Below are 17,794 nucleotides of genomic sequence, written 5' to 3'. Positions count from 1 at the left end.
TGACATGTTTTGTGTCTATGTGACGTGTGTGTCTGACATGCTTGTGTAACAGAAGCTGTATATGTAATGAGTTTATGCCAGATGTATATGTTGTAACAATATGCTGTGTGCATTAGTATTGTGTCTTTGTGAAATATTATGTGCAGATCATGAGTTGTTCACTTGGTCCTCATGTTATGTTGTTTGACCATGTTGTGGAAACTTGTTATCTTCTCCTGTTGTCTCCTTCTGCTGCTACAAGAGCAACTTAGAATAACTCAATAATCTATCAGTCTTTGTTTTTGGACTGCTGAAGGAAACCCAAACAGATGGAAACAACCCACACATTGCAGCAGATGTAAACTTTCCATCATCAGAATAAAGATAGCATGTTTTAATGTAGTTATGTCCACGTTCGGTTGCAGCATTTTTCAACTACTTCTTAAGTCTGAGTCTTAGATTTAAGACAAGAGATGCTTTATCTGGTTATCACATTAATCACCATGGTAACATAAAGAGTGGCATATCAGTTAAAGCTCATTGGAAGCTCTCAGATAAAATCATCTTCAGCTCCCTTCCTTTTTCAATGACAGCCAGCCATGGTGGATCAGGTTACTATAATGAGTCTGAGACTTTTACCATATGAATGAATGCATCCTGTTGTTTTTCTTTTCTTTTTTTATCAAATAGATTGTTCATGAACTGGATTGTGTAGCTTGGCATTTTGTCAGTCATCTCAGCCAGGGTTCATTTAACAAACTCCATTAGAGTTAATGTGTTTTGGGTTGGCAGTTATGGGTTACTTGTCTCTTTGTGTAACTGATGGGCATGAGGTAGTTACAGAATAAACCAAAAGCAAAGGTTTTTGGCCTAATTTATTATTATTATTATTATTATTTTTTTTTTTTTTTTCAAAAAAATCTTGGGCTAATCTGTCAAAGCACAGAAAACACATAAAAGGCATAAAACTCAGCAACAATAAACCATCAAAAGCTGCTTATTTGGACATGACAGTTTTGTAAAAAAACTGGAAGGTACTGTAAAAGCTAATTAAGCAGCAGTCATCAAATAACTTAATAATAATTTCTAAATAAGGGTAGAGCTTTACAATTATGCTGTAGGTCCGGTTTTCTTTTAGTTTTCTTCAAGTTTGGTTTCTCTGTCCTATCCACCGAGCATCGTAGGGAGAAATACATTCTTTTTGAATATGTGTTTTTAGGATTACTCCTCCCTTTTAGCCAAAATAATGTGTGATCTGATCTCATTATACGTATTGAATTTATTCTTTCTTCATTCAAAAAGAGAAGAAACAGAAATGAGCAGATCTTTTTTTTTCTCGATTGTACCTTCACAATCATTGCTTCTGAATGTGTTATTTTTATATTCTCTTGGTTAGAAAAATTTCCAATTCTGGGTTACTGGCTCTCTTAGCTATTCAGTTCACATATATTGATGGTCAAATATATATTTTATTTTGGAATGGAGTGCAGCTTCATGAGCATTCATGAGGCTGCAGCTTCATATAAATTATGTTTTACATCAAGCTGTTGCATTTGTTCTTGAGATTTTGCTTTATTTGTTTGTTTTTGATGCTCTTTTTTGCCCTGGCTCCTTTACTAATTTAGTTCTCAATCAACCAATTCTCTCTTTATACAGTCCTGGGTGATATTTTTTTTTCCACTTAAACTTTGCCATACTTTTTAAATGTTTTGGGGGTTTTTCTCACACAGCTTGTCTTTATTCATACATAATACTAGTCTTCCTGTTGAGTATTTTATTTCCTAAAGCAGGTATCCAATCATCAAGGCATGCTATTCATTTTAAAACCATTTTTATATTATGAGCTTAGGTCTGTTCCTTATTACTTATGCGCATTAGATAGATTTATGCACGACTGAGCCCAAGCATCTCAAGGGCCAATTAAAAAAGCTGCTGTAGGATTCAGGAGAAAAGACCAGTCTAAAAATGTATTTTAAGCACATATATCATGACATAAATTGCTGCTGAGGGATTTATTAGAGCAGTGGTTTTTCCTCCAGTTTTAGGGCATTTTTTAAAGTATCCACTAAAAGAAATGTCACCGTGAAGCACAAAAAAACAGCAAATGAATGAGAACAATTGTCCACTGAAACATGCACCCTTTAAACCCCCTGACATCCAGAGACCACCTTTGTTTAATTTGTTGAACACTTCCTGTGTGCTGATGTGGATTCTGCACAGGAGTACAGCACAGTCATCTAGATTAACAGCTGTTTACATGTGGCTTACATTCCTTTCATTTTGCAAGCGTGCTACTTGTTTCATAAGACATTACATCAATGATTTTAAAAAATAGCTATTTGTATAGAAATAATCTTTTTATGGATTGGATCATAAATGTTATGATCTTTTTATGTAAACTTTGGTGGTAAATAGTGGAAAGTGTATTTCTGTTTCCATTCACTTTGCTGTGGCCACATTGTTAAATATGGAGATCATTGATATGGTGAAAATCTTTGAGAGGTGAATTTATATTCAGAGGATCCTCCACGGCCCTTAAAGCCCAGGCTCTCAATTTTGCTGTTTATGGTCAGAAATCCTTAGCAGTAAAATTGGGCTTTGACATTTGCTTGTCCTTTTTCAAGTGAGGAGTTATGCTGCACTATAAAGAGGAAACTTTGGCACTCTTTCTATCATAGTTGTCTGGCTGATGGAAGTAGATATGTTAGGCTGTTTTTCTTTGCTCAGTGTGTGAACTAGTGTAGCATGATTCGCCAAGTTGGTTATTTCAAAATATTTGAGCTTAGTTTCACACCTCTTTCGTATTGTGGATATTGCACCATGTTGGAGATCAAATATCAAATGATGTAAGCGGAGTGACTCCTGCGTGACATCAAATCCCTGTGACAGAGATTACTTAAGCAGTTGCCTTCCGCTTTGCTTCTTCTTTCCCATTTGGCCCCTTGGGTCTGATAGGCGTGACACACCAGTCTTCAGCTGAAACCACATTATGATTCAAAGAGAATTGGACAATCAAGTTGAACGTAATGTTTTTCATCACCAACCCTCCTGGTGAAGCAGCTGAGGAAAATTACATAAAAGTTAAAAAACAATCTATTGGACTTGGTTTTTCCAAGTTTCAAGATGTTTCACTTCCTATCCAGGAAGGTTTTTCAATTCAAAATGTCAGAATTAGAGCTGAGTATGAAACTTTATATAGTACAGGTGCTGGTCATAAAATTAGAATATCATGAAAAAGTAGATTGATTTCAGTAATTCCATTTAAAAAGTGAAACTTGTATATTATATTCATATATTACATACAAACTCATATATTTCAGATGTTTATTTTGTTTAATTTTGATGATTACAAATGACAACAAATGAAAATCTCAAATTCATCATATCAGAAAATTAGAATATTACTGAAGACCAATAAAAACAAAGGATTTATAGAAATGTTGGCCAACTGAAAAGTATGAACATGAAAAGTATGAGCATGTACAGCACTCAGTATTTAGTTGGGCCTCCTTTGGCCTGTATTACTGCAGCAATGCGGCGTGGCATGGAGTCGATCAGTCTGTGGCACTGCTCAGGTGTTATGATAGCCCAGGTTGCTCTAATAGTGGCTTTTAGCTCTTCTGAATTGTTGGGTCTGGTGTATTGCATCTTCTTCTTCACAATACCCCATAGATTTTCTATGGGGTTAAGGTCAGGAGAGTTTGCTGGCCAATTAAGAACAGGGATACCATGGTCCTTCAACCAGGTACTGGTAGCTTTGGCACTGTGTGCAGGTGCCAAGTCCTGTTGGAAAATGAAATCTGCATCTCCAAAAAGTTGGTCAGCTGCAGGAAGCATGAAGTGCTCTAAAACTTCCTGGTATGTGGCTGCGTTGACCCTGGACCTCAGAAAACACAATGGACCAACACCAGCAGATGACATGGCACCCCAAACCGTCACTGACTGTGGAAACTTTACACTGGACTTCAAGCAACGTGGATGAAGTGCCTCTCTTCTTTTCCTCCAGACTCTGGGACCTTGATTTCCAAAGGAAATGCAAAATTTACTTTCATCAGAGAACATGACTTTGGACCACTCACCAGCAGTCCAGTCCTGTTTCTCTTTAGCCCAGGCAAGACGCTTCTGACGCTGTCTGTGGTTCAAGAGTGGCTTGACACAAGGAATGCGACAGCAGAAACCCATGTCTTTCATACGTCTGTGTGTGGTGGTTCTTGAAGCACTCACTCCAGCTGCAGTCCACTCTTTGTGAATCTCCCCCACATTTTTGAATGGGTTTTGTTTCACAATCCTCTCCAGGGTGCGGTTATCTCTCTTGCTTGTACACTTTTTTCGACCACATCTTTTCCTTCCCTTCGCCTCTCTATTAATGTGCTTGGACACTGAGCTCTGTGAACAGCCAGCCTCTTTAGCGATGACCTTTTGTGTCTTGCCCTCCTTGTGCAAGGTGTCGATGGTCGTCTTTTGGACAACTGTCAAGTCAGCAGTCTTCCCCATGATTGTGTAGCCTATAGAACTAGACTGAAAGACCATTTAAAGGCTTTTGCAGGTGGTTTGAGTTAATTAGCTGATTAGAGTGTGGCACCAGGGGCCATCAATTTTGAACCTTTTCACAATATTCTAATTTTCTGATATGATGAATTTGAGATTTTCATTTGTTGTCATTTGTAATCATCAAAATTAAACAAAATAAACATCTGAAATATATGAGTTTGTATGTAATGTATGAATATAATATACAAGTTTCACTTTTTAAATGGAATTACTGAAATCAATCTACTTTTTCATGATATTCTAATTTTATGACCAGCACCTGTATAAAGCTTCAAACTCAATGCCAATTCTGACATTTTGAATTGAAAAAGCTCCCTGGAGGGGAAGCGAAGTCCAGTGGATTGTGTTTTAACTTTTTTGGAATAACTATGAATCCTCTCCTCCGAGCCAACACACAGTAACCCCATTTCCCCTTTTTTTCTGATGCCTACTGGTTACCCTGGGCTAGGGTAATATTAGAATAGTATTTTTGCACATCTTGTGTTTTGTGTTTTATCTGAAAAAAGGCTTTTTAATTCAACAGCTGATGGTTTTTACGTTTTTAAGATTCTGAACTGAATTCTAATGCTCACTGACCCGACTGAAAGATCAGCACTGTGTGTTTTTGTCTCTGTTTTTTTTTTTTGCGTGTCTGACGAGTTAGGGTGCTACGGTTGGATAGGCTAGTTAGTCGTGGTTCATTTTTCACTCTAAAATCAGATGAAGCTTCACTCTTTCGATTGCAAGATCTCTGTATCAGCTGTCATTCCCATTTATCTGCTTATCTATTTCAAAGGGCGTCTTAAATGTCCTTGGTGTCATGCACCAATCCTAAAAACTTGAGGATTCCTTACTCTGAATGGACTCTAACTTACTACGTTCACACCACATGCACCTGCTGCTTCATTTTTGAAAATTGTGCTGGTCAAATTTGCCTCAAGAGCATATTCGATGCTCCTGAAGTGTGTCCAGTAAAGTGCGTCCAGATGCCTCTGATGCTTGTGCAGCTCCTGTGTTCAATGCAGAGAGCAGCTTTGATATATGTGTTGTGATAAGTGGGTAAAAGGTAGTTTCAATATACACTATATTGCCAAAAGTATTTGCTCACCTGCCTTGACTCACATATGAGCTTAAGTGACATCCCGTTCCTAATCCATAGGGTTCAATATGACGTCGGTCCACCCTTTGCAGCTAGAACAGCTTCAACTCTTCTGGGAAGGCTGTCCACAAGGTTTAGGAGTGTGTTTATGGGAATTTTTGACCATTCTTCCAGAAGCGCATTTGTGAGGTTGCACACTGATGTTGGACGAGAAGGCCTGGCTCTCAGTCTCCGCTCTAATTCATCCCAAAGGTGTTCTATCGGGTTGAGGTCAGGACTCTGTGCAGGCCAGTCAAGTTCATCCACACCAGACTCTGTCATCCATGTCTTTATGGACCTTGCTTTGTGCACTGGTGCACAGTCATGTTGGAAGAGGAAGGGGCCAGCTCCAAACTGTTCCCACAAAGTTGGGAGCATGGAATTGTCCAAAATGTCTTGGGATGCTGAAGCATTCAGAGTTCCTTTCACTGGAACTAAGGGGCCAAGCCCAGCTCCTGAAAAACAACCCCACACCATAATCCCCCCTCCACCAAACTTTACACTTGGCACAATGCAGTCAGACAAGTACCGTTCTCCTGGCAACCGCCAAACCCAGACCCGTCCATCAGATTGCCAGATGGAGAAGCGCGATTCGTCACTCCAGAGAACGCGTCTCCACTGCTCTAGAGTCCAGTGGCGGCGTGCTTTACACCACCGCATCCGACGCTTTGCATTGCACTTGGTGATGTATGGCTTGGATGCAGCTGCTCGACCATGGAAACCCATTCCATGAAGCTCTCTGCGCACTGTTCTTGAGCTAATCTGAAGGCCACATGAAGTTTGGAGGTCTGTAGTGATTGACTCTGCAGAAAGTTGGCGACCTCTTCGCACTATGCGCGTCAGCATCCGCTGACCCCGCTCCGTCAGTTTACGTGGCCTACCACTTCGTGGCTGAGTTGCTGTCGTTCCCAAACACTTCCATTTTCTTATAATACAGCTGACAGTTGACTGTGGAATATTTAGGAGCGAGGAAATTTCACGACTGGATTTGTTGCACAGGTGGCATCCTATCACAGTTCCACGCTGGAATTCACTGAGCTCCTGAGAGCGACCCATTCTTTCACAAATGTTTGTAAAAACAGTCTGCATGCCTAGGTGCTTGAATTTATACACCTGTGGCCATGGAAGTGATTGGAACACCTGATTCCAATAATTTGGATGGGTGAGCAAATACTTTTGGCAATATAGTGTATTTTCTAAGTGAAAAAGTCCACATCAAAACATCCTCTGTGCAGTCAGTTCATCAAAGTTACGATGCTGCCTTAAAATATTATTCTGCTGTCGGAGGCTGGGGAGTTTCCGCTACTGTTTGTCGCTGGAAGTAGATGTTAGCATTCTTAAATGCCGTTTTCAAAGAGGTGGCTCACTTGAATGCAGTGTTTTTAGACATTAATAAAATGTTTCAGTGGAGTGATCATAGATATCTGCATCAGCACTGCTGTGTCTGTCTCCCTGCCAGCTCCTACATCAGCTTCTCTGATTGGTTGATTTGGTGCATCGAGCCTCAAAAGTTAAATTTTTCCTACTCCATCAGCTGCTGCTTGTGCGTCACTTTCATCAGATTTTCAGAAGCTCATGAGGCGCTGCTTCAGCTGCTCAGATGCGTAGATATGCTGCTGCTCAAAATGCCCTACAGTACCTTTTGATGTGCCTTGATGCACATCAACCATTGACTTTGCATGTAAACCAGCTGCTTCTGCTGCTTAAATTGCGTGCAACATGAACAAAGCATTAGAGCCCCCTTTCCCCTTTTATTAGCTTCTCATTTACCTTATGCTTATTTTCAGAAATTTGTAGTGTTTGCTTAGTTGTTAAACACATTAATACTGTAATGACTATTATAAGCCAATGAAGGTACAAATATTTTTAACCTGTGGTTATTTATGCGATGAAAGCCCCCTTTTGGTCAACACTTAAAGTAACAGAGATAATTTCGTTTGGTTGGTGATTAATAACTCTGCTGACAAACATAGTCTAAATTATTAAACTGGTGAAAGACAATAGGATTGTAACAGTCAGTCAAGAAGTCCAAACTTGGGTAAAAGACTAAAAAGTCTTGGTGTAAAGCAAATGTAATTTATAATTATTTTACAAATAATCATTTATTGGTTTTACGCTTGATCTGAATGACCTATTGATTAACTGAGCTTCCCGTTCTAGTTATCCAATATATAAAAAAATAAAATTGCAACAAGAAATATATTATCCTTCAGTGCATAGTGCTAGCCCCCTCCATATGATTTTGTCCTTTCTTCTACATTATCCACTTCCAAGACTTCTATGTATCGTGTTGTACTTATATCTGTACTGTATTGTATTTACTTTCTATGTGTATTATATTGGTAGCCACTAAATTGCAAATCTTGAACCTAAATTTGGAAAAATTCTGTTTCAGAATTAATTCAGACCCATTAAGTATCAGTTTTCATTAGATATGATCATGATATAGATAAAAGATTACTAAATTCTCTGGTTTCTACTTTCTAAGCTTCAAAGCTGAATTATTATTCCAAATATCTGTCTTTGACTGCATTTGAATTTTAAAATCCAGACAAAAATGTCAGAATGCTTAAAAAAATATGCACAAAAAATGCACATTATAATCTTATTCTACATAATCTTTATCGTGCAGATCTACCTCATTATGTTGGTATTTTCAGATTTGATGATCTGATGAAAACGACAAAACATTTGAACTTTCTTTTCCCGCATCGGTCTTCCAAAGAATGTGTTTACAGTAGGGTTTATGAGGCGACTGTAAAACACTTTCTCGGCTTGTCTCTGAACAGGGCTGAAGAGCCGAGGCATAGCAGGGCAGAAGTGTGCTGCATGGGGCCACGGCCAGGCCTTATGGCAGGAGGCGCCAAGATCTCAAAGAGCTATAATTACGTTCTGTAGGAGCCTCTGAGGTGAAACAGTTCACACAGACACTGAAAGGTAAGGTATGGAAATATGCTAATATGTGTTTATATTTCTGGCATAAATAAAATTGTCCCTTTTCTTTTACTTTACAATCGGATTTTGTTTTTGACTAAAGCCACAACTACATAAGATTATTTAGCATTTTTGCTGTATAGCACAATATGATCTAGTTTTCTATTGTTACATAAATTTAAAAAATATCTATTTTAACCCTTACGTGTAAAATATCATAAATAGCAGCCTCTTATGATGTTTAGGAAACATATACAATAAAAATAGTTTAAACAAATTGTGTCACATTGGCAGTTGTTTACTGCAATGTTTATTAAAAGCACATCTTTTTCTAAAAATATATTGATTGTAAAACATGTTGTAACAATAAGGCCTGCCCCTTTGCTCATAAAGCTGAACTTCATGTACTCCTTAAATTTAAGAGCATGTGGAGTTTGGACCAGGCATGTTTTCTTTGTGCCTACAGGGATTTTCTCTAAATGCTCCATCTTCCTCTGGGTGGGATTTGCAAGATGATAAGTGATTATAAATCATAGCCATATGCATGAAAGTGTAAAAAGCTCTTTGTCTTTGCCCTTTAATGAGGAGGTAACATATGCATCCAGGGTGTGTGTCATCCAGGGTGTGGGTGACCCATCCCTTGTCCCATTCCTCCCGGATTAAATCCGATTTTCATTAAGGATACAACAGATTGTAATGCAAATTATCATTGATATCTATAGACCTTAATTTAGAGATTATAGAGATTTTACTAGTATTCAATATTTATCTAGGTGTACATGCAGAACATGAAGTTATGTTTGTATTTATTGCTCAAAGGGCTGCTCTGGAATACAAGTGAAATACACATTGAACCTTTACTACAGATTCTTCTAAAAATACTTTTTTCAAATGGTCGTTTTTGAAGATGATAAACAAATCATAACAGTATGAACTTTAGAGCTAATATTTATATTTTTTATATCAATTGAAATTAATGACATAGAATATGTTTTTTAGTTTGTTCAACTTGTAGTCTTGAGTTTGAGCTGTAGAATCATTTGAGTTTCATCATGATCCTTTCCCTTTTTTGTTTAAATTAAATCATAGAAGTTCAGACAAAACCTAATTTTATCCAGATCTAATTTGTTAGCAATAGTTATGGCAATTATACTCAAATAAAAGCCATGAAATGCAATTATTTCTCTCATGCCAGGAACCAAACAGAGGGACTAAGAAGAGATCAGAGGGCTGAGACTCTATATGTTAGAGTTGAACAAAGCTTACAAGCTGGGTGTATCTTGGCTCAGTGTCACATAGCTCCCATTATGTCCTAGTCTAGAGGCAGTGAATTTTCCTGTTCGTTTGTTGTGCCAACAGCTTCTATACAGCAGCCCTCATCCTGACACCTGAGGCAAACACAGCATTTAATAGGCAGGTTAGCTGACAGATTCTGGTTGCAGCAGAGCCACCGCAGGTTTAAACAAGCCAGCTTTAAATACAGTACACTGCTTGCCAGTTTATTCAATACTGAAAGTACAGAGATTCTGTTACGTGGTGACAAAAAATTATGATTAACAGATAAAGTAGAAATTAAACAATGTACCGAAATGTAATAGTTGCAGCTACTTTTCCTTCATTAAAGAGTGTGTTACTCATTTCTAGTTATTTATATGAAAATTACATGTAAACCTCTGAAGTCAAGTCATAGTGTTTATTGCTTCTACTTTTTATCTGGGGAAAAAATGTAACTGAACAAAATTTCCATTCATGTTTATTTTGGTTTCTAAAACCATCGGGGTTCAAAGGCCGGTTAGGAATTGGCCGTCATTTTTTACGCAATAACTGATAACACCATCATGTGACAAATGTTTTTGTTTTTTTTATTGCTAATGATTGCTGAATGGTTTAATGCTTGATCCCATACTCCACCTATTGGTCCCCCAGGCAATGTTTCACAAATCACAGCTTGCTATGTGAAATAATTACAGAAACCTGCCCATTATAGGAGATGTTCTCCTTTTGCTGTGAAAACCAATCCTAATCTGTGCAGTTAAAACACTGCAAAAAAATATTTAATGCTTCTTTAAATTGTGTGAAGGGGGTCTGGATTAGTACAGTTTGTCCTGCTCATCTTACAGATACTTTGGGATAATTTAGAGGCTGTATAAGGGTAACTCCAATAATTTTTTCCCCATGCTACTGTGGAACTAATTCTGCAGTTTTCAAGGCTCTATTCAGCTTATTCAAACTTTTACCAAGAGACAATATTGTTTTGCTTATGATGCATACTTAGCCCCACATTTCAAAGCAAAACCCACTTCAATAGAAGGCTACATAAATAGAGCCCTGTCAAGGCTTTGGACATTAATTTGAATAATTATTCTGCTTCCATGTCTTTCTTTGCACAATTCACAGGTACTATGGAAAATGGTGAATGATCAGATCAAAATTCCATAAAAAATGTTCTACCTAGATGTGAAAACATCTTAAATTGGCTCTTGTAAAACTCTCAATATATTCTCATAAGTTCTCAATTTATTTCCTTTTTAACATATTAAATACATTTTATCTATTTGCTTCTTAATATTTATTGCAAAAGTGTTTATACCTTTAACTGTTTTGAAAACAACCTAAACCTGTGATAAATATTTCAATATTCTTTAATAACAAAAGACATAGTGAGACAAGGAAAGAGAGGATTTTGTTTTGCACATTTCAATAACGAGACCATATAAAAGTCCGTATGTGAACAGAACATAAGAAAAGGAAACACAGAGAGGGAAGGACGTTACAGTGGAATAATGGTAGCAGGTAAAGAAAAGTTTATAAAATTAATCTGATGATATTTTAGAGAAAAGTTTAAGTAAATCAATGAAAGACAACATCGAATAGGTGGTGTAACTATTATGTAAACAAATTTGGGTTTCAGCCCTTTTACAGTCTTCTGAAATTTTGTTGGATACATAAGTCCAGAACCAGTCCATTTTCAAAGCTCTTGGGGGAGATTTGAATGAGTCTGTTCCAAAAACAAACTGAATCTGAGGGGCTCCATTTGATGTGGTAACTCACAGCTTTGTCAGAAAGCGTCCTCTCTGACTGTACACTTTTAAATGGCACACTGCAACACTGGCTCCTCCTGCAGGGATGATTCCAGTTTGGGACGTTGCAAGACTCCTATAAGTTTGTTCTTGAGTAGTGGAGCAGAAGAACTAAATGCTGCTTCTCCATGTTTAGTTCTGACAACATGTCTGAACTGAATTTAAGTGCTAGACTTGCCAATGATTTATAGAGTAACAGATGAATTTTAAAGTCTATTCTCAATGGATAATTATTGGATACATAAGTAGCACATATTGGGACAAAAAGAAAGTCATCCGTGGCCTTCTGTCAAAAGTTAAGCCCCCTGAGTAATCCTTACACAGACTTCTTGGTCAGATTTCAGATGTTAGTCCTTTGGGGTAAGTCTCTACTAGCTTTATATATCTAGGAATTAAATTATTTCCTCATCCTCTGGAAAAATAGGTCACACTCACTCAGGTAGCATAGATTTTGTCTGTTAACATCCATTTGCTAATACTAATCTGATATGATATTAGCTCAAATCTTGTATTTTCAGTTGCTGACTTTGTAGTGTGGAATGTTACAACAGGCATGATCAAGTGATATTATTATTTTAACAGATAATATCAAACCACCATAGCTAAGAGAACAAGAGACCCATTTATTTACCAGCAGGTTATACAAACTTTAAGTTACTTGTTACAACTTGTGGTTTCTATTTCTTAAATCTAAAATTACAACGAATTCATGGTTTATCATTCTAAATCCAAATGAGTTACAATGAATGGCCTCTGTAAAGTGCCTTGAGATAACATGTGTTGTGAATTATAAATAAACTGAATTGAATTGATACATATATACACAGCATGTGTCATCTCAAGGCATTTTACAGTGGCAATTCAAGCAGATCATACAGTCAGATTGGTTCAAAGTTTTCTATCTAAAGAAAACTAGCTGACTGCATCGACTTATCGAATCCAAAGAAATCCCTCACACCAAGCATGCTTGTAGCGACAGTGGAGACAAAAACTCACTTTTAACAGGAAGAAATCTCCAGCAGAATTAGGTTAAGAGTGAGTGGCCATCTGCCGATGCCGACTTGGGTTCAAGGAGATAGAAGCAGACAGAAAGATGCAAAAATACAAAAGGTAACTGTCAACCCTGTCAAGTAAACACAAAGCCAGGAAGACGAGCTCGAATGTCGGACATACAATTAGTCACATAAGAGAAACAGGACTACACTGACAAACAGATAAAACTCCAACATCTATATACAAAGTTGTTGATGGCAGCAGCACAGTTGATATTTCTCTCCAGGATGGTGTCACAACCAAACAAGAAGAGACCAGATGAAGCTACGATGAGGAGAAAAACGAAAAAGGGTATAAATTAGAGGTTGTACTAAATAAATATTGCAGAATGGAAGAATTGAGATTGAATAGGCATAATGATGAAAAGGGGTCCCTGTCCTAAGCAGGCTAAGCCTATAGCAGCATAAGTATATAGAAGGCTAATCTGCTAAAAAGAAAGCAGATTAGTGGAAACCATGCCACCACTAGTAATCTCTTTTATTGACAGGTTCCTTTAAAGGAATAGTACACCCAAAACATGATTAGCCTTCATTTTCTACTCACCCCCATGCTGAACAACACTCTGGAGTACTTTTTTGATATCTCAAATGCATCTGGAGATCTGGGAGGCTTTTTGCTGTCTGCTGACATTCAAATAATGGAGGTCTATGGTGACAGAGACAGAAAGGTCCATAAAAGTCCACAAAAAACGTGTCAATATTCCTCCATACTGCTCGTCCAATGTATTCCAAGTGTCCTGAGTGGGTAGCATCCAGAATTTACTCGAAACGAAGTCATTTAGAATGTTTTTAGAGCATAAACAGTAGTGTATAGGATTTCCTGAAAGCGCGCGCCGGCGCGTTCATGACGCTACGGAAGCCGGCAGACCAAACCAGATGAAAGTGCGCATTCAGCGTCTGCTCTGCCAATAATGCAAGCGTAGAAGAAGAAATGTGCTGTTTACCTGTGCAAAGAAAGAAACAACGAAAGAAAAATGTCTGAGGACTTCAGTGTTGAGGAAGAGCATGAGTTCTTTGCCGAGCTGAATGCGCACTTTCGTCTGGTTTGGTCTGCCGCGGTTTCCGTAGCGTCGTGAGCGCGCACGTGCGCGCTTTCAGGAAATCCTATACACTACTGTTTATGCTCTAAAAACATTCTTTTTTTTTTTTTTTTTTTTTTTTTTTTTCACAGTGTCCTGTCTGGCAAGGTGGCAATAAGAATAATTGTCTTGATGCCAAAAGGAGCCCAACAGATTTTACTTCCACAAGTGTAGCGGTATCGCAATTGCCATACTGCTCCACTTGTTTCATGTATATAAATTGCTTTATTATAATTATGCAGGGAGTTTTACAGTTCATATGGACACTGCAATGTAAGTAGAGCAGAAAAACAGAAGAAGAAGAAGGAAAAAGAAAAAAAAAAAAGGACAAAAGATGAAAGAAAGAGGAGATAGGAAGGAGACAATGACAAAACATTTTCAGTTACACCACTCCTATACACCACTGTTTATGCTCTAAAAACATTCTAAATGACTTCGTTTCGAGTAAATTCTGGATGCTACCCACTCAGGACACTTGGAATACATTGGACGAGCAGTATGGAGGAATATTGACACGTTTTTGTGGACTTTTATGGACCTTTCTGCCTCGGGCACCATAGACCTCCATTATTTGAATGTCTGCAGACAGCAAGAAGCCTCCCAGATCTCCAGATGCATTTGAGATATCAAAAAAGTACTCCAGAGTGTTGTTCAGCATGGGGGTGAGTAGAAAATGAAGGCTAATCATGTTTTGGGTGTACTATTTCTTTAAGGCTGCATCCTGAGGTGCTCCTTATCACCATGGGTTGGGTTTATTAGAACTGTGCTAATTTTATATAAAGATAATCCTGCTTTGTTTCTGAACTTGTTTCTGAGCGACTGCAAGAAATTGTCCAGATATGCATAGGGTGATGCAAATCTGAATGAAAGATTAATACTAGTCTCTGAGTTGGTAGTCTAATACGACAACGGCAAGTTTTTTCTTTCATGCAGAATCTTGTTATCTTTGTTTTAACAGTTTTTTCTCTTCTCTCATTGGTTATTTCAGATCGTGTGCCCATGAGGTCATCCATGCTGGTCCTGTTTTTCGTCTTCAGTGCCCAGGCTCTGGCCACCATCACAGGGGTCTCGTGCAGCTCCACAACAGATCAACAGAAAAACTCAACCTCCATCCCAACTGTGGACCCTAAACTCTTCAGCAAGCGTCATTACCTCTCACCCAGGGTGCGGTTCAGCTCACAGCCCCCCAATGTGGAACCAACGGGGGAGCATGGTATCAGCAGGAGGACTCGAAGGCGAGCGGGACAGCCTCAACACCGGGGGGTGTACTCTGTGTGTGAGAGTGTTAGTGTCTGGGTGGGCAACAAGACCAAAGCCACAGACATCTCAGGCAATGAGGTGACAGTGCTCCCAAATGTGAACATAAATAATGTTAACAAGAAGCAGTATTTCTTTGAGACGACGTGTCACAGCCCTGGCTCTGGAGGCTCAGGCTGTTTAGGAATTGACGGGAGGCACTGGAACTCCTACTGCACCAACTCACACACTTTTGTTCGAGCACTGACTTCATTCAAGAACCTGGTGGCTTGGAGGCTCATACGCATCAACGTGGCTTGCGTGTGTGTGCTCAGCCGCAAGTCATGGAGGCAGTGAAGACCGAGCCGACAGGCTGGCACTCAGAACACAATATAGACAAACACAATAAAATGTAAACAGGTATGTTCCTGCAAATAAATTATCACCAAAGGCCTGCACAAAGTAAATTATTATATTATGTGTCAAAGTATTGGGACTACATGTATTCACACCAGACCTGGGTCAAAGAGTACCTACAAGTTTGTCATTACTAAAGTATTATCAGAATTGTAAAAGTGTTTCATTCAGCTGTGGTTCACAAAAAAGGCCAGTTTCTTGAGATGCAAGTGTTCATTGCATCATTATAGCATTAGACGATGTAGTTTCTAAAGGAAAAAACTTGAAGTGCGAAATTTCCTTTTAGTAAACAATATAGCCTGTGCTCTTTAAAATCTACTACATTTAGAAGAATTTATTTGCAAAATATTTATGGTACAAACCGATTCCATCAATTGAAAGTAACAACAGAATTTTTATTCTAACATATTCAGCAAAATACAATGCCGATGAAAAAATTGAATAGATTTCTGTAGGATTTGGTTTTTTACACTAGTATTGTTAAAACATACTTTGTGTAAAGATGACCAAACAAAACATTGTTTTTGAATTTCTAATTTAAAACGTTATCCACAATAAGTTATGAACTTATTGTGGATATGAACATATAATATTGTAAAAAAAATAATACATTTAGATATATTATCTTTTCCTTATTAACTCATGAATAAATGTGATTTATGACTCTTTTAAATGCAGTTATTCTCACCTCACCTATGCGTGTCTTCTGACAACCTAGGAAAAGAAAGAAATTACTTTAAAAGAAGATTTAACTAAAAAAGCCATGTCCCAAAATTAAGAAAGAGATGAGAAACATCATCAACATCCATCGGCTTGGAAAGGGTTAGAAAAGGATCTCCAAGCCTTTGTGAATCAGGTGAACTGAATGAAATCCCCGCCTACCTAAATTATTCCAAGAAACCCTTTGCTGAATCATCATGGTGTTCAAAGAAGAACCCAGAAAATAGCTAAAGCTCTGAAAGCCTCAGTTCCCCTAGGCCAGTATTCTTGATTCAACAATAGGAAAGAGAATGGTCAAAGATTTCTTTTAATGGACTGTAGTGTCAAAATTGGAACTTCTCAGAAACTTTGTTCCCCTTACAGTTTCCAAAATAGAACATCATGATAGTTAAACACGGTGGAGGCAATATTGGTGGTCGAGGGCTTCTTTGTTTCTCATCAACTTATCAACTTGTAGAAAAGGAACCAGGAATTAAGCTCTCTACCAGAAAATCCTGCCAAAGAATGTGCAATTTGACTTTTAACTTTAGTGACTTTGAGTTATGTAAGCACAGCAGTAGGACTTTTACTATTCAAAGAAATTGACCACAAAGATTTGAATAAGAAAAATCTCTCCTTTCATAATGGACGGTTTGCTGTTTTAGATGTTGGATATTTGGAAAGAGAGGTTTTTTATCCATTACCTCAATATATTACTAAATCAAAGTACATTAAATGTAGTTTGAAAAATGTATTTGTAAAATCACTCAAAGGTTTGGGTAGCACTATCAGGCCTTAATATCATTCAAAATGTCACTTTTGATAAAACAACAAGGCTAACGTGAACTTTTGGTTATTTCACATTGTCCTGCTTCCAATTCTTTCTTGCACTGCTCAACAAAGAAATGGAGCAGTCCAATAAATACCCAGAATGTTTGATCATTTTTATCCACTAGCATTTTCACTGAAAGAGCTTTTATTATTATTTAGATCCTAATAAAATCACAAAACCGCATAAAATTAGCCCCATACCTGCAGACTCCACATGTCTGCTGCAATTTACAATTTGATAGATTATTTTTTACGATCAACAACAATTTATATGAGGGGAAAAAAGAATTATACAGTACTAACTTCCAGATTTGGACAAAAGACGCTGGCTTATAGACCAGACCACAGCTGCACTGTAAACCACAGCTTCTGAAAACACAGTGATTTAGTTTACATGTTCAAGGGATTGGAGCTTCTACAAAGCAGAGGCTAAAATATTTGCTGTTAATAGCAGCCGAGTCAGTAACACAGTAACATGCCTGTAAAAGTTTTGGCAGACAAACACAGTGTATAAATACTTGTAATCATTTCTTCTTTGCTGTTGCCTTACAGAAAACCCGTCTTGCTGAGAAAGCAAACAAAATAATTCTGTTGATACAATTTAACCCAGGTCTGCTATATAAAGTTTGTTTGTTTTTGGTTTTTTTTATATTGAATAATTATGTTTATATTGTTATTTATTAAACATTTACAAACATGCACTGTGTGTTTCATGAAGTTGCCCCTGCATATAGCTGAAAATGGGACATTAAAATGAAAGCAATGCAGCCTTTTGTAGAAATGTACAGATAAGATCAAAATACAGCCATTGAACAGCCC

At 37.7% G+C, this 17,794-nt stretch overlaps 1 protein-coding gene across 2 annotated transcripts in view; it reads left to right on the top strand.

The window, feature by feature from the left end:
• Positions 1-15,882, top strand: part of ngfb (nerve growth factor b (beta polypeptide)) — a 28,367-nt gene extending 12,485 nt beyond the window's left edge. Inside the window, exons 2-3 of one of the 2 annotated variants that reach the window (XM_038278517.1) lie at positions 8,437-8,584; positions 14,781-15,881. In XM_038278517.1, the coding sequence (XP_038134445.1) occupies positions 14,792-15,385 (594 nt within the window). In that variant the 5' untranslated portion in view covers positions 8,437-8,584; positions 14,781-14,791 and the 3' untranslated portion in view covers positions 15,386-15,881. Of the gene's footprint in view, positions 1-8,436; positions 8,585-14,780 lie in introns of both variants that reach the window. The other variant, XM_038278519.1, reaches the window with a different exon arrangement.
• Positions 15,883-17,794: the final 1,912 nt, after the last annotated feature.

Source organism: Cyprinodon tularosa, unplaced genomic scaffold, assembly GCF_016077235.1.
Source record: "Cyprinodon tularosa strain WSP-4 unplaced genomic scaffold, ASM1607723v1 ctg141, whole genome shotgun sequence".
Lineage (NCBI taxonomy): Eukaryota > Metazoa > Chordata > Actinopteri > Cyprinodontiformes > Cyprinodontidae > Cyprinodon > Cyprinodon tularosa.
This window is presented reverse-complemented; position numbering and strand designations above follow the sequence as displayed.